This window comes from Magallana gigas, chromosome 4, assembly GCF_963853765.1.
Source record: "Magallana gigas chromosome 4, xbMagGiga1.1, whole genome shotgun sequence".
In the NCBI taxonomy this organism is placed as follows: domain Eukaryota; kingdom Metazoa; phylum Mollusca; class Bivalvia; order Ostreida; family Ostreidae; genus Magallana; species Magallana gigas.
In genome coordinates, this window is record NC_088856.1 from 36233983 (window position 1) to 36257316 (window position 23334).

A 23334-nucleotide genomic window follows, 5' to 3' on the forward strand; every position below is an offset into this window, starting at 1 on the left:
CATAGACATACAGCTTGAGAATACAATTACATGTACGAAGGGACAGTTTATCTTTTTGGTATTAAATGTCCCACTAGAATGAACATATATAGGTTTACTTCGTATTTACATTTCCATATAGGTTTACTTCATTTGGATCTTCTTTACCTATAATTACTTCATTATCTTTACTACTATATTAAAATAATAGACTCGAAATTTTGGGCTTTAATACCGAGAAATTGGAAGAGTACTGTCATTTATTTTATATATTTTAAACATTATTGGCACTTCAAGATTACCAATTTGTTTTTATTTTTTCTTAATTAAGCTTTGCTAATTAATAATCAGCGAAACTTCCTTTAAAAAATCAGGAAATCATAATGATTTTTTCGATTTACAATCTTGCGCATGTGCATAACATTCATGCTAAATCACGGAAGACTCTTTAGTTTTTGTTTCCAGAATATCACATTTGCATGGATAAACTCAAAAACGATATTACAAATATGTGTAAATTTGTCATATATATACTCTTTTCATCAAAGTAAATACGGGAGATAACTTTAACTCATTGCATTTAATGTGAAAAATATGAATGTCAACTCGAAGCGAGTGAAAAACGTTGCGGGAGAAAGTGTTGACTTCTTCATTAATAAGAATTAAATTTTTAGATGGAAGGTATCTACAGCCTCAAAATGGTTTATAATGAATAATTTGACTGTTATTTTCAGTGCAGCTTCATTAATTTTCTCCAAAATCGTTTCGGAGCGTTTCTGCAATTTTTTGCTACACTACGGGTATATGGGAGGCATTTTAACTGTGGTATAGGCCTGTCCCGAGTCACAGTTCGATTATTCTGTGTCGATGCATCTATTTCATAAATATCCGATATCATATACAATGTCAACCCGTGCATGCACGGGTCAATAGTCTAGTATTCTTTTAAGCATATTGCTAACAGAAAGTGTATTAAATACCAAACCCTTTAAATTTGGTACATGTAGATTTTATATATATATTCATTTCAATGAAATACGTGTATATATTATATACATGTATCATATCTTCTTTAAAGAACAATTAAACAAAGTCGAACACTTCATCTTTTAAAATTGACCTTTGTGAGGAACAATGTTAAATATCTTAATTCTGCAACTTTTAATTTTATTTTATTTTAAGTGTATTGCCCGTTATCATTACATGTATATTTTAATAGATGATGACAATCACATAACCTCAGAATATTGACCACTTTACATGTATTACTGTATCGAATCAGATATTATAACACTAAAAGATAACACAAAGGACATTTCAAAGAAAAAAAGAACAATTTAAACTTTTATACACATTTCTGCACTTAACACTTTTCAGAAAATATATTATATTTCCCATCATAACTCAGATGAACTAAAATTCTTCAACTTTGTTAAACTTTTGGATACCATACACAAAGTTTCGCACCATATGAAGAAGAGACATTTTAACGATGTTTTCAACACTGAAATTTATCCAGCTGAGGATCAGATAGCCATAGTAATCTTAAGCTAATACCATGCAGCGACAATGGCATTATTTTTTCATAATTTTATTTAGTAGTTCAACATTCTTTGTACTTAAGACATGTTTACAAGTGTCACTACTTTTTTTTTATATTTGTGCAACTGCGATTCTTTATTTTACAGGATAGAAACATTGATAGAAAAAAGAATATGTACGGATTGCAAGAATAATATACACTTGCAGTAAAATTCACACTTGATGAAAGAAAAAGGGAAACGTCGTCGATTGGTTCTCCAAATGCTTTGTATAATTTTTCAGCGATTAGAAATGTTTGAAATAGCATAAATACAACTGTTATTCCAGTGATGACCAGGTTCATTTTCCTTTGTTGTGTTTGCCTTCGAACACATGAAGAGTTTTGTAGAGCTTTAATTTTACGAATATGCAACGAAATCATTGTAGAGCAAACTACACACAACACAACTAGATTGATTATGACACGAATAATAGTTGTCAACGAATAGGTATCTATGTTTGCCATTACATAATGAGTTATAACGCCCAAGAGAGCGCTTAGAAACCACACTGAAAGTGAACACAAGGAGACCACCTTAACTGTTAAATGTCTCCTGCTTATTAAGGGACGGACTGTTATTAAATATCTTAGAGTGACCAGTAGCAATAAGTGCCCGAAAGAACTATAATAAAACAAGCTAACGGTAAATGTTTTACACATAAAAACTTCTAAATATGGACAAGTTGTAAACCGCACCAAACTGAGAATAATGCCTGCAAAGAAATCCGCTAGAGCCAGATATCCAATAGCAGCAAATGTCGGTGTATGGAATTTGGGTTTGTACAGGATTATTGCCATGGCAGCAATGTTTCCAGTGATACCAAGAAATGTAATGACCAGACAAACATACACGAAAGCTGTTTCAAACGTCGTGTCACCAAACATGATTTCAAAGGTAGGCTTGGATTGTAGTTCGTCATTATTGAAGTGAACAGTAGTTTTCTTTATAGTCGAATTGTCGCTTCTGTTGAAAATATCACTGTTCTGAACATCATCGTAAAAATCCGTAATGTTTGTTGTAACACTGACATACATGTTAGCCATTTTTATAACTTTAAGTTAACAGCAATTGGTTCTTCAAAAAGTTACCACGATACATGTATCTGCAATACACAAAATCTAGGGTTGCAAAAATAATAATTAGAAAATATGAAATCAAATTTTAAACAATGAATGTTCTTAATCTTTGTCATTTGTTTTAAAAAAACATTTTAAAAAATACCTTGTGTTTGACGTGTAAACATTTCTGAAATGATTGTTTTCACAACATTGAACCTCTTTATTTAAAGAAAACGGACGTTTGTTATGTAATACAGAGGAAAAGACCTTGTGCATCTTGTGTTCTGAATTGGTAGATTCAAATTATTGATTCCGGAGATATTATCTAATATGAAATAAACTTTTTAATGAGACCTTAGCAAACGAGGCAATACTTTATACAGGGTTATTTCGCCCTGTGTTATTCTCTCCCTTCTACACATGCAATCATTTTCGCCCCATATTCAATTCGCCCAGACACAGTTCTGCGTAAAGAGGTATAATTTGAGACATTGGAATTCGCCTAGTCCTGGATTAGCCCCCTGACAACGAAGACAAAAGGTGCAAAAATAAAACGAGGGCGAATATTCCCCTGTATACAGTATGTAAATATTTTATTTGTGATAAGAAGCATTGATTACATAGAATAGTTACGGACTGACACAAATATCATGAAAATTAAATAAGGTAACTTTATCAAATGAAATTATCAAATTACTTTAGATTACAAAGCAAAAATATTTTTCCCCAGGAAAAGGTTTTATACGACAACGAAATACATGATGAGAAAAATTCCGAATAATTCATAAATTTTAAATTTGGTAAGAAAAAACATGTTAATAAAGAGGAGTTTTATCGTGGTCCAACATAAGTTGAAGAAAACAAGTCCTTGTTCGTATGTGGAACGAATTATATTTAAAAGCATAAGTGCATACACCTGATAAAACTGGGCCATTCAGTCAACTGAAAAGTGACTGAAACGTTACTTAAAAGTGACCAAAATGTTACTGAAATGTGACTGAAATGCTACTGTCACGTGACTGAAAAGTGACTATCATTCAGTCAACATTCTTTTTACTGAACGCCATATGTTTATTCTGAGTTCCTTCCAATTATCAAACCACGACCAAGATGAGCGATCCTCTCCAATCTGGAGAAGAGTGTTGTGCGAACTACAGACAGTGACTTAAGACAATGGATCCTTCCTTCCTGCCAATTTACTAACTCAACAAGACAGATTGTGACAAAGCATTCTTCGATCTTTGGTAAAAAGGGTATGTTTGAAGTTCTATTGAAGAAATAACAAATTGAGTTTCTGTTTGCTCTACATGTATACAGTTGCTCTAAGTGTTAAACAAATTAAGCAATTTGTTTCAATGTTTATCCCACAAAAAAGTTTACATATACTAAAGCAAGAAAATCTAATTTCAAAAGAAAAGTATTATGTCCGATTTTAACTTCCTAAAACATTATTTACCCATTGGACAGTATATGCAATCCTATAATTCGTTTAATGCTTCATACACATGTGAAAGTAACTATGCTGACGACACCGGACAAACCTGTAACATCCGCTTCCATATTTTGAAAAAAATCTTGATTGTTTCTGTATAAATAAGCAAATTACTATTAGAGAAACTGTGTATGTATCAGGCAAACTTAGGTTGTACAAGATATTGTCTTGGCGAAGGCTTACTATTACGCATGGACATGCACTTTTAGAATATAATTACATGTACGAAGGGACAGTTTATCTTTTTGGTATTAAATGTCCCACTAGAATGAACATATATAGGTTTACTTCGTATTTACATTTCCTTATAGGTTTACTTCATTTGGATCTTCTTAACTTATAATTACTTCATTATATTCTTTTAAGCATATTGCTAACAGAAAGTATATTAAATACCAAATCTTTAACATTTGGTACATGAAGAGTTTATATATATTCATTTAAATGAAATATGTGTATATATTATATGCATGTATCATATCTTCTTTAAATAACAATTAAACAAAGTCGAACACTTCATCTTTTAAAATTGAGCTTTAAGAGGACCAATGTAAAATATCTTAATGCGTAATTTTGCAAATTTTTATTTTATTTTATTTTGGTTTCTGTAATAGATTTTTTTTTTTAATTTCTTATTTAATATCTCTCTGAATTATTCACAAATGTTATGTAATTGCATGCGTAATGTAAAGAACATACAAAAAATAATATTTTATAACATTTATAATTAAAGTTATATTCATAAAAACGCTTTATCATTCACACTCAGACGGATATTCTCGTTCAATTCCTGTTTCCGTTCATGCAATGATTATATTTACAAAATGCAATAATATATTGATATACAAAAATCAGAATAAAATTATATTTCAAAAATAATAAATGTATATTTAAAAAAAATTGTGAGTTATTCAAATTTTCAAAATATATAAAATCTCTATTTTTTTTTATCTTTACTTTCATTTAATTTATTTTAAAATCAATTTATACCATTGAATTTTCCTATGACCGGGCTAAACTTATGCTTTGTTACATAACTAACCAAAAAGATACAAATTAACAGTAGGGTATTTGGTAATAATTAAACTGTTCAATGCATATAGTCACTGAAGTGCTTCAACAAAGCAACTGTGGACAAGTCAATCAATTTCTCTGTCCTGTTTAAAAGAATCTAAACCGAACTGCACATTGTCATAAATGCTCATCTTTGAAGACGACATTTGATCAAAGGTTATAGGTCGTCTGGCAGACGGATAAACAAGAGGCTTTGGTTCAAACGTGTCGTCGTTTGAAGTTTTGAAATGAACAGACTGCTGTTTTTCTGCCATCAATGGCATAGTTTCCACGGGATTATCGTAATCCATGTCTTCAGCGTACGGATTAAATCTAAAGTTGCTTTGCTGGATATCATTATGTTGCTGCTGCTGCTGAGGTTGCTGTCTCTGATTTTGTTGCTTCAGAGTGCTATATGGTGTTGGATGCGATGAGTTCATTGGAAAAGCATACGATTGCTGCGCAACTCGCTGAGGCCCTTGTTGAAACTGTTGCTGTTGCTGTCTCGCATTAGATGTTGGATATTTAGAATTGAATCTGTTATTTTCATGAGCCGCAGTTCCATACTCTAGAGTTGTCCTATTATGAGAACCCAAATCTGCTGCGTTGTTTTGGGATGCATAACCACCAATGGTCACGAATTTCTTTGGTGCAACTCGACCGTTATGGATGCTGGAAGGTGAAGGTGGCGGTTTCTTGTCAATAAAAGCGTATGTCGGAATTTGATCAGAATCTCTTTTGCTGTTTGAAGATGTGTTGATGTCGCTCTAAAAATACAGATGACATATCGACATAGGTAAGAAATTTAGTTACAGAAAACAACAACATATAATCGCTATGGTAACTTGTGTACATCTCCATCACGCTTGTCAATGCTGATGTATTTGTATATGATTGAAATTTAAAGATGATACTTGCATGTGTAAAATTAAAGAGGAAAGATAATCGGTCATTTTCCATCCAAGTGATTAGACAATCAATATGATCTTTTTGAGTCGAAAATACGTTGTCAAACTAAATATAATTATGTAAATATAATAGTCTAAATATTGGACAACAGCAGCTATTAATAGAATTTAACACTGGAACCATAGATCGGTGCCACTTTGTTTTACAAAGTGCAATCTGTTTTTAAAATTCAGATCCTCGAGATTCGTATATCTCAGTCCTATTAATTCATACTGAGATAAATGAAGATTCCAATAATAAAAAAAAAAAAAAAAAAAAAAGTTCCTTAGATCCTGCGCAACTGTAACTTACATCTTGGGTTTGCGTTGATTGGTCTTTGACGTACATCACAAAACAGGCGTGTAAGCATAACAGAAAACAGGACAAAACCAGAAGCAGACCAAGGGTGAATAGTAAAGCTCCAATAACGGTCGACACAGTACTGAAAATAAATATAGAGATCACTATTCTCTCTCTCTTTCTTTCCCTCTCTCTCTCTCTCTCTCTTTCTCTCTCTCCCTTTCTCTCTCTCTCTCTCTCTCTCTCTCTCTTTCTCTCTCTCTCTCTCTCATTCTGACTCACTCTTCTCTTTAATTCGCAAACTATGCCATGGTCACACGTACTTTTTAACATAAAGTTTAGAAACTGTCGCCTAAAAGCACATGGGAATATCTAACGAATATGTCTTCACAATATGACAAATAGAGCTACGCCCAATTCACCTGACTCAGATGTCATGAATTTCACAATTTTTGCAGAGGAGTTCAAGATTTTATGATTCAGCGTGTTTTTTTACATGTCGTTGCTTACAAGTAGTTTTTGTTTTGTCTCGAGCTAAAGTGGCGCAACGTCATTGGATAAAACCCGTCGAGTGATTGTCGTCTATATTTCTAAAGTCAGAAAGTGGCAAAACAAAATATACAGTATACGAGTCAGTACAATATAATAAATACGTATATAATATACGGTAACATGGCGACTGTTATACATCTTTTTTCATGAGGACGTAGCAGTGTGTGTGTGTGGGGAGGGGGGCGGGGGGGCAGGCTCATCAAAATATCTTGACAAGCAAAAAAAAGCAATTTCCAAAAATCTTCCTAATCTGAGGGGGGGGGGGTATATCTATAACTTCGATTTCTCTCATTTCCATTTTTTTACATACTGACCAAAAAAGGGGGGGGGGGGAGCAACTCCATAGTAATTCAATTTTTACTATGTAAATTATTTGCTGTGAGAAAAAGTAGACCCCCCCCCCCTGATGCTACCGTGCCTGTTCATCACACATGGATTTTTTAATCTATTGATATAAGAAAGGTTTGGGTCCTCAACAAAAAAAAACACTGAGTCTGTTACTGAATTAATACGGAGATATGTTTGATCGCTAAAGAACATAGACGGCGCGGTTGCGTCCCGACTTCTATGGATTTTAACAACCGAGCATATTTCTATTAACAGTCAATTACAAATCTTATAAATGATATTGAATATAGAGAAAGATTTTGAATATGACTATTAGAGCCTATCGTTTGCAACAAAAACCTGACCTTGGGGTACAAAAAAACACAACTGTTGCAGCAGAGGCTACCTACATGCAATTGCTCACCATAAACATGTTTGTACCTAAATTGTGTTGTGTATGACCAGGTGTAGAGAAAATTATAAAAGACCGGGAATGGTAAATGAGGATTCAGGGATTCAGAATAATGCCTATTTTACAACCATCTAAACGTTATACCAAATTTAGTAAATATTGGTTCAGTAATTTCAGAAAAGTAAGTATTAAATGTCGTGTCCGGTGAATATTGACGACAATGTATAGGAATGGGTGACCTAGATCACATAAAAGGTCGAGTGTTGTTTTTTTTTGTAGTGGGATTAGGGAAAATAATTTTTAGTGTTCCAAAATACTTAATTTATTTAGTAATATATCTTAAATAGTAACATATAAGATGGCTTTGCAGAAATAAGATTGCGTTCTGTTTGTGAGTTTGCTTCGATGAGTTTCTTGCTTGAATGTCGACAACTGTTTTTCGCCCCTAGTTTCTTCACTTTGGCACGACAACAACTTTGCGATATAACGCAAAATGCTTGCATGGATCAATCTGTTATAAAAATGTTCTTCAAAGATTACATAGAGATTTGCAATAGTTAATGCACGTAGACAAAAATCTCAAATTAAAGCAGTGAATGTTTTGAACGCACTTAAGGTGGTATGGGACACCTGTCGGTATTTATGTGGATAAAAGAACATTGTAATCAAAATGCTTTCACCGTTTTAAAACTTTTAAAGTTGACAATATTTTGACCAAAATATATGCTTTAAATTTTTTGGGAAAGGTAAAAAAGCTTTATCGAACTCATGACTTGCCGATGTGAAGTTAACGCTCTCACCCATTGAGCGCTAACTACACTGTAAGAAAAAGTTTGTAAAAGTATGCTTGATTTTATTGTTTAATTATTTCGATCGGAAGTGTCCCATACCACCTTAAAGGTTAAAGGGAGTAAAGCACGTTAAAGACACTTACTTTCATGAGTAAAACTAGTGTCTTGCATAAGATACGTACGTAAAACGTAAAAATTATCATCTAACTAATAATCTCAAAATTTGTTTTCCCGTTTTTTGTACGATTCAGAAGGCGTCAAAACAGTAATGATGGGCGAAAAAATCAATCACTATGACGAATGAACAGAGTAGGGGTTCTTCACCTATTCAATGTTTTAAAAATTAATTTTGGACACGTGTATAATTTTGCCTCTAAAGAATCTGAAAAACAACATCGCCATGCATGCTTATACATGCACCATTACCAACCAAAAAAAAACCCTGATAAAATCTCTGCTTCAACGCTTATTATTTTTTCTCACATACTAATTGGAATGACACGACATTTTCCCATAACGTTACTGAATTTTAGAAATAAATTAGACGCGACTCAAACAGAACCCCCCACCTCATAAATTTGTCAGTGTAGTTCACATTGCTAGCTAATCTTTACATTTGTGCCGAGTTACGATGCGATATCCATAGTAACACTATAACAAATAACACATGTTTATTGGCAGGCTCACAGATATGAACCAGACACAGAACAAGCATTCTGAGAGTAGTGTACAGTATAGGCAATGTTTGTTCGAATTCCCTACCGGCAACCCATGACTTATTTGATTGATGTCGTTCTATATGTTTAACTATCTCCGGGGAAGTTGAGACATACTAGTTACTTGATATTTGTAAATCTCTGTTTTAAATAGAAAAATTTATGTGATTTTGGTCTTAATTTTCATTCACATAGGGAGGGGGGTCTGAAGTTGTTCTAAGACAACAAACTAATAAAATGTAGACTCGAGCGAACCCCACCACTGTTTGCGTATATATGTCTTATTATATTAAAACTTTTACCAAGCTAGTGTATACATGTCGAAATTTTAGATAAAAGATAGTTTTAATGTTATATAGAAAATGTACATAAGTATTTATCGGCCAGGAATGCATATAGAGAGGAGCGATGTTTTCAAAATATGTCAACATTTTTTTTAAAATTACTTACATTTAGTAGATAAGGAATGTACAATATGATTATCTTAATCAGTAATAACTTATAAATTAAAGTACCTTACTGCTTAAATGTGCTTATTAAAAAGATATACAGCACATGGGTTAACCTTCTGCACTGAGTACCAGAAAGCAAACATCCAATTTGATTCGAAATCGTTTATTTTTGTCTTAGCCTAGGATATCTTGCTGGAATGGTTGATCCAATATGAAAAGGATGATGGCTGTAAGATTAAACCTGATCTCTTTGCTTACTGGTATTTCATATACGTTAAAATAGCATACAAATGATTCTGAATCTGACCCTCTTGTAAAGTTGTGTTTTGTAAATATATTTTTATTCACAAAATGCTCTAGACATTTATCGGCTCAAAAAATGTGCAAAATATTGGGAAAAAATTACCGACAGGTGCAATCGTGAATGAATCGTGGATGGATGTTTGATTTTTTTAAAATTAAGTAGAAACGAACCCTCTCTTCCGTCCAGATGGTTACAAACTCTATAAAAACTATGTATTATGCAAGTTGCACACTGATATGAGTCTATGCTACCTCAAGCTTTGTCGAAACAATTTATGTTTACATAAAAAGGGGAGGGGCTTGCATTAGGGCCTGAAATAACAATTACAGGTTTATATATATGTACATAAAGTTAGAGGTGGAACCATAAAATGAAACCGAAACCAAAAATTATGCAACATTATGCAGCCTCCCTAGCGATATGATGAGAAGCAGTAGACTGAATTCCGAGGCATATTTTCTGAGGAAAAGCGGAACAGTTGAGCGATGACAATCAGAAGATGAATATGTTTACACATAACAGCAGCAAGTGTTGAATGGAGATATAATTAGCTATTTATTTTGTAAGAATAACGTATAAAAGAAGAAGTCGGGATCGATGAAAAAGTCTAAAAAAAAAAATCAAAAAGTCGAACTAACAAGCCCTTCGTTGTTATTATATATAGAACAGGGATTTATCTCTACATATTAAAAAGAAATGTTTTGATGTCAAGTGTTCGTGATATCATCTACAAAAATCATCTATAGCACCGGCAGTCTTTATTGGCTGGTAGCCGCGCCAAAACATTGCTCTGTGGCACCAGTTTATGTATACATTTTTATACATGCGGGGATCAAAGTATTAAAAAAAAGTTCGCAAAAACAGGTAGTTAAGTTACGAGAAATAGCTCACCCCCCCCCCCTTCCACAATAAACAAAATTATCCCCTCGCCCCCGCCCAGCCATCCTGGAATTTTTTTTTGGATCCGCACATGTTATAACTTAACGAGGCCGGGTCTAATTTGTTCTGCCCTAGATTTTTGGATGAAACTTTTTACATGAATTTCTACTGATATAATTATTATTTTAAGATTAAAATATAAGACATTTACCACACCGTTTGTTTAGAGGGTCGTCTCAAAGTGTGTTAATCTTTAACATAGGACCCTATGGGATTTTGCTTGAAATGTATCAATTTTGCATATTTTTTACATTTTTTCAAAACTTCTGCCCTAGGGATTTCTTTTTCTGTTCTTCATATTAAAGTTATTGCTAAAAGGCATCTAATGGTCAAATAAAAAAAACCTTTTACCTCCTGGTTTGTTCCAGGGGTCTTATCAAAGTTGATTTTTGTATGCCCAATTTCTTAGATTCGTCAGATAATGGCTATTTTTTATTTGACAAAAGCGGAAAAGGTGATCTAAATAGTATTATTAAAACATTCAGACATATTTAAGTAATAAGAAAATATATAACATCACATATTAAGGGTCACTGATATAAAATACATGGTTACTGTCTTGAAATATATGAATTAAGCTATATTTACGCGGGTTAAGAAAACGTGACAGAAGGCTAGGCTTGCTGAACCCTCTTCACGTTTTCGACCCGAGCCCAAATATAGCTTATACTTCGAGACATTTATGTTCATTCCACAATATAACATTATTTTTATGCATCAAACGAGATATTTTCAACAATATCTGCAGTTGAAACTATCACGCCATGGCGTCAACCAAGCAAAAAGATGACGTCACAATACAAATGAAACGCTGCGCGAAAGCGTGCGTACTCGTTCTGTACTCGGCCTCGTTAAATACGTTCTCAGTATGTTGTATATAATAGAAAAGGAAATTGAGTTTTTCGTATTTATTTGAATACCATAATTTTGCCTTCGTCAAAAGTGTATAACAATCTCTATCTCTCTCTCTCTCTCTCTCTCTCTCTCTCTCTCTCTCTCTCTCTCTCTCTCTCTCTCTCTCTCTCTCTCTCCATGCATATTTGCATTAATAACTTATTCATTAAAAGAGACTAAGTTTGCATAAACATATTATGCACTATAATTGTCGAAAAAACTTTATTAATCTACGTTTAAATGATTAAATAAATGATCAAATAAAAAGAGCTTAAAATTATAAGTTTGCTTTCTTAGAAAAAAATGTCTGATAAGAACCAGGAACAAACAAAATAAGAAAGCAGATGAATATACCTCCCTATCACAAGCAGAACGATACCGACGATCACAAAAACCGAGGCCAGGGCCAGAATCACCACCACCGCCCTGGAGGGTATCAGCCATTGGTGGAAGTTCTTGTATATCCGTGTCCCTTCCATGTCTCCTACTTCCGTGATAACTCGGTCTCAGATTAAAAGCATGAAGAACCACAAAGACGTTTTAACGATGTATCACCCACAGTGGCGAATCAAGAAACGATCTTTAGGCAAAACATCGCGGAACTATTGTAATGACTCCGGTGTATATAGTTCCGACAACTATAAAGAAAAGTACTGAGTGGGTTTGTGATTCTTTACATGTACGTATATATATCGTCAGTGTTTACATTTTTCAATGAGAACATTCCACAAGGAAGCCGCCTTAATATCCTTCTGCCAGTTAGGCTAAATTCACCGCCACATCAAAATAAAAACCTTGCATCGCTCTTCTCCCGCAGATTCTGTGTATCGCGAAGACATATCATCTAAGCGCGGTATTTATGGAACGCCAAATTAACATATATTCAAATATTTGTACCTATCTTCAAATAATTGTACCTATCTTCAATTCAATTGTACCTATCTTCAATTCAGTTGTACCTATCTTCAATTCAATTGTACCTATCTTCAAATTGAATTAGAGATAGGTACAATTCAATTATACCTATCTTTAATTCATTTGAAGATAGGTACAATTGATTTGAAGATAGGTACAAATGCAATGAATTGAAGATAGGTACAATTGAATTAAAGATAGGTACAATTGAATTGAACCTATCTTCAATTACTAAAAATTGGCAATAATGAATACTCCCTGTATAGTACGTCATTTCCGTTACGTCACAACTTATAAATAAAGTCATTCGATACACGAGATAATAATAAAAAATGGATGTCCTAAAGATCTATAAAAGAAAAATCAGAGGTGACATAACTGCTTAACACCTTTATATATTTATAGATAATAAAAATAAAAAATAAAAGATTGAAGAAAGGTGACTTAGAAATAAAATCGGGATCGGGATGATAAAATAGGCAATATATATGATTTTGTCAACTTTTCGAAAGATTGAGCCTTAAAACAAACAAAACCTCATAATAATTGTTACCGCTTTAATAAATAGAGTGATTATCAACTGAATTATACATTCTTTGATAAAATTATGGAAAAAAATAAAGCCAGTTTTTTATTTAGGTATATACAGTGACCCTAACTACGTCACTACCCTAACTCCGTCACTATTGGGGTACTCGGGTATACATGTTTTTGTCTTTCTTATTGATATACATGTATATTCTAATAAGTAAATGATGCCTTTTGCAAATATATTGCACACACATATATATATTTCTTCTTTCATCTTCGTTGTTGGTGCTTCCCTCGTTTCCCTCCATGTTGAAATGTCTCCAAGGGAGCGTTCATTATTTTCAACAATACACAAAACGAATTGAACCTAGGTATAATTGAATTGTACCTATCTTCAAATCCTTTGTAGATATGTCTGAATTGAACCTATCTTCAAATCAATTGTACCTATCTTTAAATGAATTTTACCTATCTTCAAATGAATTAGAGATAGGTATAATTCAATTGAACCTATCTTTAATTGAATTGAAGATAGGTATAATTCATTTGTACCTAGGTATAATTCATTTGTACCTAGGTATAATTCATTTGTACCTAGGTATATTTATTTAGAGATAGGTATAATTATTTACACCTATCTTCAATTCCATTGTACCTATCTTTAATTCAATTGTACCTATCTTCAAATGATTTGAAGATAGGTACAATTATTTGAAGATAGGTACAAATATTTGAATATATGTTAATTTGGCGTTCCATAGGTATTTCGTTATTTCTGCGACGATACCTACACATGTGCAGCACGTAATAAAGGTTCGCGTGCTTGTCTACAAACCTGATAATACGTGTTCCTGCTACTGTTATACATAATTGTATTATAATAATGTCTCAAATAAATATTGGAAAAAGAGATACATGGATTACACTACGAGAGGCCCAGAGGCCACGCAGCTCACCTGAGCAAAACTGCGTTCGGCTCAAATATATTGTGCTTACTAGCTTTATTATCAAGTACAAATAAAAACAGTGATAATTTTGTTTAACGTTATCTTACAAAAGAGCTACAAGATATATTTTAAAATTACAAGGGTTGTTAGAATAGTTCGCAGATAAGCTTGATTGTGAGCGGACAATTCGCATGATACCAGCGAAACTTTTCATATTTAATCTTGACGTATTTTCTAAGAAAATAGTTTTTTATTTTAAATGCACCTTAAAAAATATACAGATTAATTATTTTGATGAGACATGCTTCACGGAGCATGCCAGTTTTAAATTGTTTTATATTTTGTACTCATTTTTCCATATTAAGGAAATGTACAGTTTAAGCGCATAAAAATAAACGATATTTCATATGAGATCACAATAAGTTATGGAGGTCATATTGGGAAAGTTTCAATTAAATTGAAGCATTTCTGACCGTTGACGAACAACGCTAGAAAAATGAGTCAAAAACCAGGAGTATCGAAACCAATTGCAATGATAACATTTTCATATATTTTGTCCATTTAGAGAAGTTCAATGAAAATAGTTTGACATTATTCCGTGAATTTTCATATTTGCAATGCAAACTCTCCGAGGGATTTTTTTTACTAATCTTAACCGCGTTTTGTAACATGATAAGGGGCATTTCAAAGAAGAATCAAAGGATTTTATCACTCTAGAAAATGTATGTTCTCCATGTTTTTTTATACTTGCCAAAAAATTAGGAAGAATTCAATGCAACAAAAAAATTTAGAAAAAAGTAAATAATTACATGACTGTATCTTAGATAAATATCATAACAATTTCACAGTTCAAGCCTTCGTCTTCTTTATTACAAAAATTTATAAGGTTCTCCCATCAAAGACGATATTTGGCCCCTTCCTGACCAAAATTTTGAAGAAACTTGAAAGCTATTACGCTATTACGATCATTGATTCAAAACTAATGTTAAAACGATGGTATAGTGAAATTGCATATCAATTTTTCATCTCGTGGAAAGGTGCTGACATAAAACTTTTAATTCAATCTAATTACCCCTTACATACAGGCATTTTGTTCAACTTGAGCAAGATTAAGCAAATGGGAAATAATCTACGGTCTAAAACTGATTATAAAGAGATCCGCTATAACCTTTACATTGACTCGGTTCAAATTATAAAGTCACTGCACACCATTAACCCAAAAAATCTGTTAATGTGAAGTAAGAGCCAAATAGGGCCAAGTGGAAAGTATATATATGCTCTGAAAAGGAATTTTGCGTAATTTAATGCGACCTTGACACTTGATCTACAGATATCATTCAAGGTCACTTTACACCCTTTGATCACAGGCACTCTGAGAGTGAAGTATGAGCCAGATTGAACCAAAGGGAAAAAGAGATATGCTCTGTACATGGATTTTTTTATATAATACGGCTATGACCTTCACATTTGACCTTGAAACTTGATCCAAGGTCACTGCACACCCTCTACTCAAAAGTTCTGTTTAATTAAGTGGAGAGTATTATATATGCTCTGAAAAAAAGAATTTTTGCATGATCAAATATGACCTTGACCCTTGACCTACAAACTCCATTTAAGGTCACTACACACCATTTGACCATAGACACTCTTTGAGTGAAGCTTGAGCCAAATTGGACCAAGGGGAGAGAAAATATGCTCCGCAGAAGAATTTTTCATATTAATCTGGTATGACCTTCAGTTTCATCCTAAAAACATGGTTCAAGGTCACTGTACACCCTTTGCCCAAAGGCACTCTGTGGTGAAGTATGAGCCAGATTGGGCCAAGGGGAGAGAAGATACGCTCTGGACAAGAGATCTCGGATGGACAGAGGAATTAATGGAAAGACAGACGGACGGACAGACAGACTGATCACTATAGGGCGCCCGCAGAGCCGTGCCCTAATAAAGTTTCACATTGAAAAACAAAAGATACAAATATGAATATATCGTATGAACAACCTTTATTTACAAAAATAAATAGCTGTTGGACAGATGATGTAACGTACCATATTATACAATATTGTACAGTATAACAAAATCTGAAAAGTCAATTTTCAGATAAATAAACATGCTTTAGAAAATGAATAACTTCAATAAGCGTTCTCAGCCATTCTATTTGAATTCATATAATTCAAATTAATGAATTCAAATTTTAAGACATAACACAAAGGGGGAAGATTACTAAAGATGAAATCTACTGACATCAAAATAGATTTTAAAGCCCTGGTATAATCATTACTTTGCCACAATAAGTGGCTTTTAATCCAGTAAATCAAATGGGTTAATTTTTTACCATATATTACATATTATAATAATTATCATTTTCATTCCAATCTGTATGCCTACAGAATAACATTAAATAGGGGCTTCCTTATAAATCACAGTCATATAATAATGAAAATTTATCATTTTTGACTAAAGTCTGAATTCTAATATGAATATGAAAGATTTCCAAATCCTTTTCACATACAAGGACATGTACAAGTCAAACAACATGTCAATTGTCATCATTAAAAGCATATCATACTCGTGGAACCAATTTCAATCCTACAAACACTTTGCCTTACTCTTGAAATCACCTATAGAACTGACATACACATATTTGTTTATCAGTAAAACCAATGACAGTATATACATGTATATATATTATTATTTATATAAAATACATACCAACTCAAATAACACATGTACAAATAAATAAATACTTTTTGTATCGACAGAAAAATAACTTTTATAATTTAAAATCATTTTTGTGTCCATAGGTTTATCTGTTTTTTTACAGTATGGTGTATAAACATTCAGGAATTCAACATGTATAACTTATACTCAACAAAAGTGGACAGACTCAAAGTAAATAAAACAATAAAAATTTTAAACATATTAGGTTCATCTGCTTGACAGGGTTACATAAAGATGTTAGATCTTGGGTTTTTTCCCCTCTTTTGTGTCACAGTTGTCTATTAAAAATAAATATGTTAAAACAACTATATAATATTCAACAAAATACATTTGAATATCACACTGTAGATTAACTATGAACATGATGAAAATAAAATTTCATAATGATCATTTGGAAACTTTAATAGCTGAGGTTCTTTAAAATATGATGCATACTTATATACATATATAATACTGTATATCCAGAAAATATTATTTCTACTGTACCTCTTGCATATCCCAAAATAAATATAAATTGACAAATATTAACCTATGGTATTCTATTACAAAAATAATCTACATGTATGGAAAACTCTCCACCGATTTTTTTCTTAAACGACAAAATCAGCAAACATTTTTTTTTTCAAATAAGGAGCTATTTTTAGAGTGGTTCAAAAGGAATGAGATGAAATATATATGTATGAAATAAAATACATAATATTCTGATGATTATAATTAAATGTATATCACCCTAAATATAGAACATATTCTCTCAGTGCATTTGTACCCTTAGTGTTAAACCAAACTAAATTTCATTATTTGAAATCAGATAAGAACCACACAAAAAATCTTATTGAATTTGTTCCCCTTTTCATACAGGGAACACTGAAATTTTTTGGGCATGATATTTTCATGCAAATGCATATCATTATTACAATACACGTGCGCCAGTCATGTTTTGTTTCCGCCATATCTTTAAATGGGAACTTTTCTGGTTTCCTGGATATGTTTTCGATGTAAATTAAATGTCTATTTTGAACTCCTGAGAAACTGCAGAGGGAAGAGCTCGGAGAAGGTGTTCATTTCTATCACGATTTGACATCTGTGGATTCCGTCGTCCCGTTCACAGATCGTACAACGATCTCCGTGGAGCCATCTACTGGTGAATCCGAGTCACTCTCCTACATAGTAGAGAAAATTTAATATAAAACAATAAACTACACAAAGATCATTGAACTATGATTAAAATAGAACTGAATACTTCATTTGGAGCAGACTTGATATTGGTTTCATATGAAATACATTATGATTTGATTTCCAGGTAACATTCATGTCACTGAAACTTATAGTAGTAAAACATTGGTCAGTTTAATAGTTTAATAAACAGTTTTTTATGTAATCTCAGAAATTTGCACAACACAGTTTTCAAGATTTTTGAAAAGTGCTTGAAACAAATTTGCAATGCAGGATGCCAAATCATTTAAATGTCAGTGTGTGTTTTCAAAATCTCCTTGAAAAATAATTTTTGCTTTGCATTTGACAATGATTTAGCTTTCAAGAAGAGATCAGTTTTGGTTCACTTACAGAACTGGAAATTTGATGCTGAGTATGTAAGACAGCGTCATGTATAGACACGAACAGATTGTCCCTGTCCAGGCAGCTGAAGAATCCAGTCTTCTCAAGCATTTCACGGATACCAGCTGCCAAAAAAATAAAAAAAAATTTAAATAAAGAGCGAGAAAGTACGCTAAAAAACAAGAGGCCCATAGGCTTGATCTTCAATAAAGCATTTGCAAGTTATACAACTAGGAGAAAAGATGTTTCCATATTGCATTCATTCTAATACTGGTAATGGATAAAATTACCTTTACAAAATGCCAGGTAAATCTTGATGTTTATTTCCCTGAAGTCATTAACAACCTGTAGAAAAAGAAAATTATTCCAACATAAATACTAGTAATCACATATGTAAGTTTTTAAAATATAACAGCGATAAAAGTTCTGGATAAATTAAATGTATTTAGACCAATTACTATGAGTGTCAAAGAATTGAAAAAAAAAATTGATATTTAATCTTTTCTACTAACAATTTGTGGTTTTTTTTTCATTTTTACTAGATAAAAATATTTGCAGATGTACATGTATCAATATCTTTTGAAAACTTAATTAAATAATCATTACATGATAAATTAAACAATACAAATCAATAAAGTGGGGTTTTTTTGCCAAACATCTAATACCATACACATAATTACAAAGAAGATTCTGCGGAGGTTGATAAACCAGTCCGAATCTTCTCTACATGATCCCCTTGACCCTACCCTCCCCCCCCTTTATTCAACATGTAAATAACAGTGGCACTTACTGATGTTAAAGCTTTCACTCCCATGGAGTCGATAAAACTCCACGTGGAGCAGTCTAAGATAATTGTGTCTATGCCCACATCGGGAACCTCAACCGTGGGACAGAATTCCGTGATGTCATCGTTCGTCACTCGTAGCTCCACCTCATTTGTAGTGTTCTAAAAATAGGTTCATCTCATTTGAGGAAAATGAGGAAAACACATAGCTACATCTATGAACATTTCATTTTAGATCATTTGTAATTATCATATCTATATATAGGCGAAAGGAAAAATGAATTCCACATTAAGAGGCAAACTCTGAGGCTTTTCCAGGACACATCTTTCTTGGCAAAAAAAGTCACACATGCAGTAAAACATAGAGATAGGGAATGCATTTATATAATGAATTCAAACATTCAGTGAGTTTATCTTCATTTATTGTTGTTTTAAACCACATTATGAATTTACTGCATACAAGAAATTACCCTCACAGCAAATTTAATTGTTAATTAAAAGTAATTCTAACTACTGACCTGGAATGTAATCTTTTCAAAGTTGGCTTTCTCCTTCCGGATTTTGTTTTCTGCCTCTACAATGTCTTGCTTCACGTGACGGGGGTTGCACGTGTACTTAAACAACATGTTCTTAAAGTGTTCTACACTCACAAAAAATATAGCGTTCTCAAATCGGAATATCTTTACCCTGGGGATTTCTACTGCCTGTAATCAAGAGCAAAGAAATGTTAACACTTGATTAATTTTTTAAAGCAATATGAGCTGCATTTTTCATGTTGAATTTTTTTTTTTACTAAAATGTTTTTTTCTACTAAAATGTCATGGTTTTTAAATTAGTTTTTAAATTGTTAGCCATATTTTTGTGGAAAGGGCCGTTAAGAAGCCTTATTTGGAGCAAAATTGAATTATTGTCGTCCTGTACAAAAATTGATTTGCTATATATTCCTTAGAAACGAAATCTTTCCTTTGACAAAAATTTATGATTTTTTCAAATCTTATTTATCATAAAAGTTAAAGTTATATGCAGACTTATCATACTAGCAGGTTTTTGCAGCAAAATAAAATTTTAAAAAATACAGCTCATATTGCTTTAAACAAAAATGGTTATTTGATCATTTGATGAAGGTTAATGCACTTCTTAATCAGTGAAATCTAAACGTTACAATCCATATGATTTGAAATATTTTGTGGTCTTATCAAAAAGTATCCTTAGTTTAATGGCTAATAAGATTTTAACAATGATGCAATTAGATTTGAAATATCTATCACATGAAAATTTTTTTAATTGAATTCACAATGTATTATACAACTACAGCGACATTTTCTGACACTGTAGGGTGGTTACCTCTTTGTAAACAGATACATCACGATAAATGTCCGTTCCTGGCATCTGTCCAAGAACGCACACATAAGGCCTGCAAAATCAATGGCACTCTCTTTCAATTTCAGAACAGACCATAATGCACTTAATGATAAATTACAACTACTTTTGATCTATTAAACTCATAATAATTCAAAATTTATAACAATATTACAATAATAAAATACTGACATGAATGCATACATGTAGTACATATAAATACACATGATACATTAAAAAAATTGTTCATTTACTTCTCGGAATAAATGAATGAATATCAATGTATTTTTCCCCCATCTTTATTGAAATATGTTTCTGAATTCAAATCTAAAACTTGTTAATGTACATGTATTAAAAAAATTTTGGTATTATTTTGTTTCGGAACTAGAAAACTGACCAGTCAGGAAGGGCCCCGCTATGACAATTAATATAGAGAAGTGAAAAAAACTTTGAATTCCATCCTCTTTATATTAACAATGATGAAAAATAAATGCCCGGCAGAAGATGTAAAGAACTGGAATATATAGGATCTCGTGATTTGTAGTTGGATATGATTTTCATCCAACAATTAAAGTGTTTTTTTCTTGAGCCTTAGTGAGGGGATAAAACACACAAGTTGGATAAAAATCATATTATACTACAAATCATGAGATTCTATTTATCCCATATTTTATACACCGCAATCAATGTTTACACTGTTTATAAAACTCTACATTATTTTTACTTCATTATGCCTAGGCAAATCCCATTGTAAAGTCACAACTGTGGAATATCAAAAAAATATCCAATGAGTCATATCCACGGGATAAAGTGGGTTAACATGGGATGAAATAAAATTTGTTAAAAAAACAAAGAATTGATACCAATGCAATGATACCTAGGCTTTGCCTCTATTCAATAAAACTATCATAAATCATTGTGTACGGTATTTTAACCAAAAAAAATATGAATATTATATTTCAAATCCATATTTCAAAGAATGTACACAATACTACACATCATTCAAAATTGACCTTAACTTCAAAACAAAGTTCATTTGCAGACACAGGCAGTGCAGTAATTAATCTCAATGTGACAGATAAGGACAAATATTGCACAGCCTTCCATGTATACAATGGTAACATTCTCAGCAGTTATCTCTCTTTGCCCATTCATTCTCAGCAGTTATCTCTCTTTGCCCATTTTTCTTGTGCATAGTTAGGAATCTACCCCACCACCCCAGCTCCAAACCAGAAGACATAGAGAACCAAACTTAGCATCAAAATATGTATTTCTGCCTACTGAACTACCATACCAAATTTGAACTTGATTGGGCAACCATAAAAAAAGTTATTAGAAAAAAACAGGAAATTTGTGGACGGAAGAGTGACAGACGGACGGACGGACAGAAGGACGGACGGACAGAGTGATTACTATAGGGCACCCGCAAATCCTTGCGGGGCCCTAATAATAATTAAATACCTTTGCACTCTGTACACAATGGTGAAAATGGCGACAACAACTCCGAACAACAAACCGAGATCAACATCTAATATCACAGTGGCGAGGAAAGACAGGATCCATATCAACTAATAAAACCAAAATATTTACATTTTATAATTTTATACATGTATATCATTGGTCATATAATCTCATAAACAGTAAAAACAAAATTTTAGTTAATTCAAAATGTGCTTATGGGTAATCAAAGTATGATTTTCCGTTACAAAAATAATTTCAAAGTAAGGGACATAATTATGACATGTATAACTTTGCAGATACATGTATTTGTGCAATTTCTTAAACAGACATGCAATCTTACGAAGTCAATCTTGGACAGTTTCCAGAGTTTGGGAAGTTCCAGGAATTGTCGGAACATCCCCTTCAAGGCAACAATAATAATAGCAGCTAGAACACACTGAAAAGAAAAGAACAAATCATTCACCATCTGAATTCAAATCTACCAGAAAGATAATTTTAGCAGAGTGCTCAAACTATTGGATGGCATTTCGTATGTACATATTGTAGATTCCTTATTATATGCAAGTACTTAATTCTTAGAATCAACTGTTTTGCATCAAATCGCCAGAACATAAAGTCGCAGACGCTGAATTTTTTATCATAGTTTCATGTAGTTTACATCTGCCAGAATGTAAATTAAAGCACAATTTTAAAATACACAAGATGTGTTTCTTGCAATTTTACATAAATATCAATTCCTCACGTTTAATAAGGAATCTACAATATCAACAGAGGGAGTTTTCTCCCCGATTTGTTCCTGACCTTAGGAAGGGTTTTGAAGTACGGCCCCAGAACCAGGAGGACCAGCAGTAGGAGGGCGCTGGATACCAGACCAGTCAACTGTAAAACAGAGCCATTCATCACTACTAAACTTTCATTCATTCATTCATCACTTAAACTTATCTACAATGCATTTTCATGCATGATCTCTTAATTTTTTTCCTTGTACATTCATAATATACATTATATATTATCATAACAGTACAGTAACTTGATCCTAAGGGTCAGATCTTGTTAAGTTGCCAGGTGTGGATCATCAAATCAAACAAGACATGAAGCTTTGTGTCTCATTTGAGTTGCTGATCCGCGCCTTGTAACGAGACGTGATCCGGCCCTTTGGATCAATTTAAGTTACTGCAAGTTATAATGATAAATTATATACCTTTATTTAAAAGTTTTAGAACTATCATTTTTAAATCAATTGTATAACATTTAGTTATTCAACC

At 32.5% G+C, this 23334-nt stretch overlaps 2 protein-coding genes across 7 annotated transcripts in view; both read right to left on the reverse strand.

Moving 5' to 3' along the window:
• LOC105332968 (uncharacterized) overlaps nt 1-12653 on the reverse strand; it is a 172347-nt gene extending 159694 nt beyond the window's left edge. Inside the window, exons 1-3 of one of the 2 annotated variants that reach the window (XM_034451441.2) lie at nt 12155-12653; nt 6426-6555; nt 4632-5932 (exon numbers count right to left, since the gene is read on the reverse strand). In XM_034451441.2, the coding sequence (XP_034307332.1) occupies nt 5252-5932; nt 6426-6555; nt 12155-12279 (936 nt within the window). In that variant the 5' untranslated portion in view covers nt 12280-12653 and the 3' untranslated portion in view covers nt 4632-5251. Of the gene's footprint in view, nt 1-4631; nt 5933-6425; nt 6556-12154 lie in introns of those variants that run through there. The other variant, XM_066082284.1, reaches the window with a different exon arrangement.
• A 3523-nt stretch (nt 12654-16176) lies between these two features.
• The window catches only part of LOC105347524 (prestin), a 32627-nt gene continuing 25469 nt past the window's right edge, over nt 16177-23334 (reverse strand). For all 5 annotated transcript variants that reach the window (XM_011456658.4, XM_011456656.4, XM_011456659.4 and 2 more), the window contains exons 10-18: nt 22871-22948; nt 22410-22505; nt 22070-22176; nt 20594-20663; nt 19768-19953; nt 19256-19411; nt 18756-18810; nt 18475-18590; nt 16177-18071 (exon numbers count right to left, since the gene is read on the reverse strand). In XM_011456658.4, the coding sequence (XP_011454960.3) occupies nt 17979-18071; nt 18475-18590; nt 18756-18810; nt 19256-19411; nt 19768-19953; nt 20594-20663; nt 22070-22176; nt 22410-22505; nt 22871-22948 (957 nt within the window). In that variant the 3' untranslated portion in view covers nt 16177-17978. The remainder of the gene's footprint in view (nt 18072-18474; nt 18591-18755; nt 18811-19255; nt 19412-19767; nt 19954-20593; nt 20664-22069; nt 22177-22409; nt 22506-22870; nt 22949-23334) is intronic.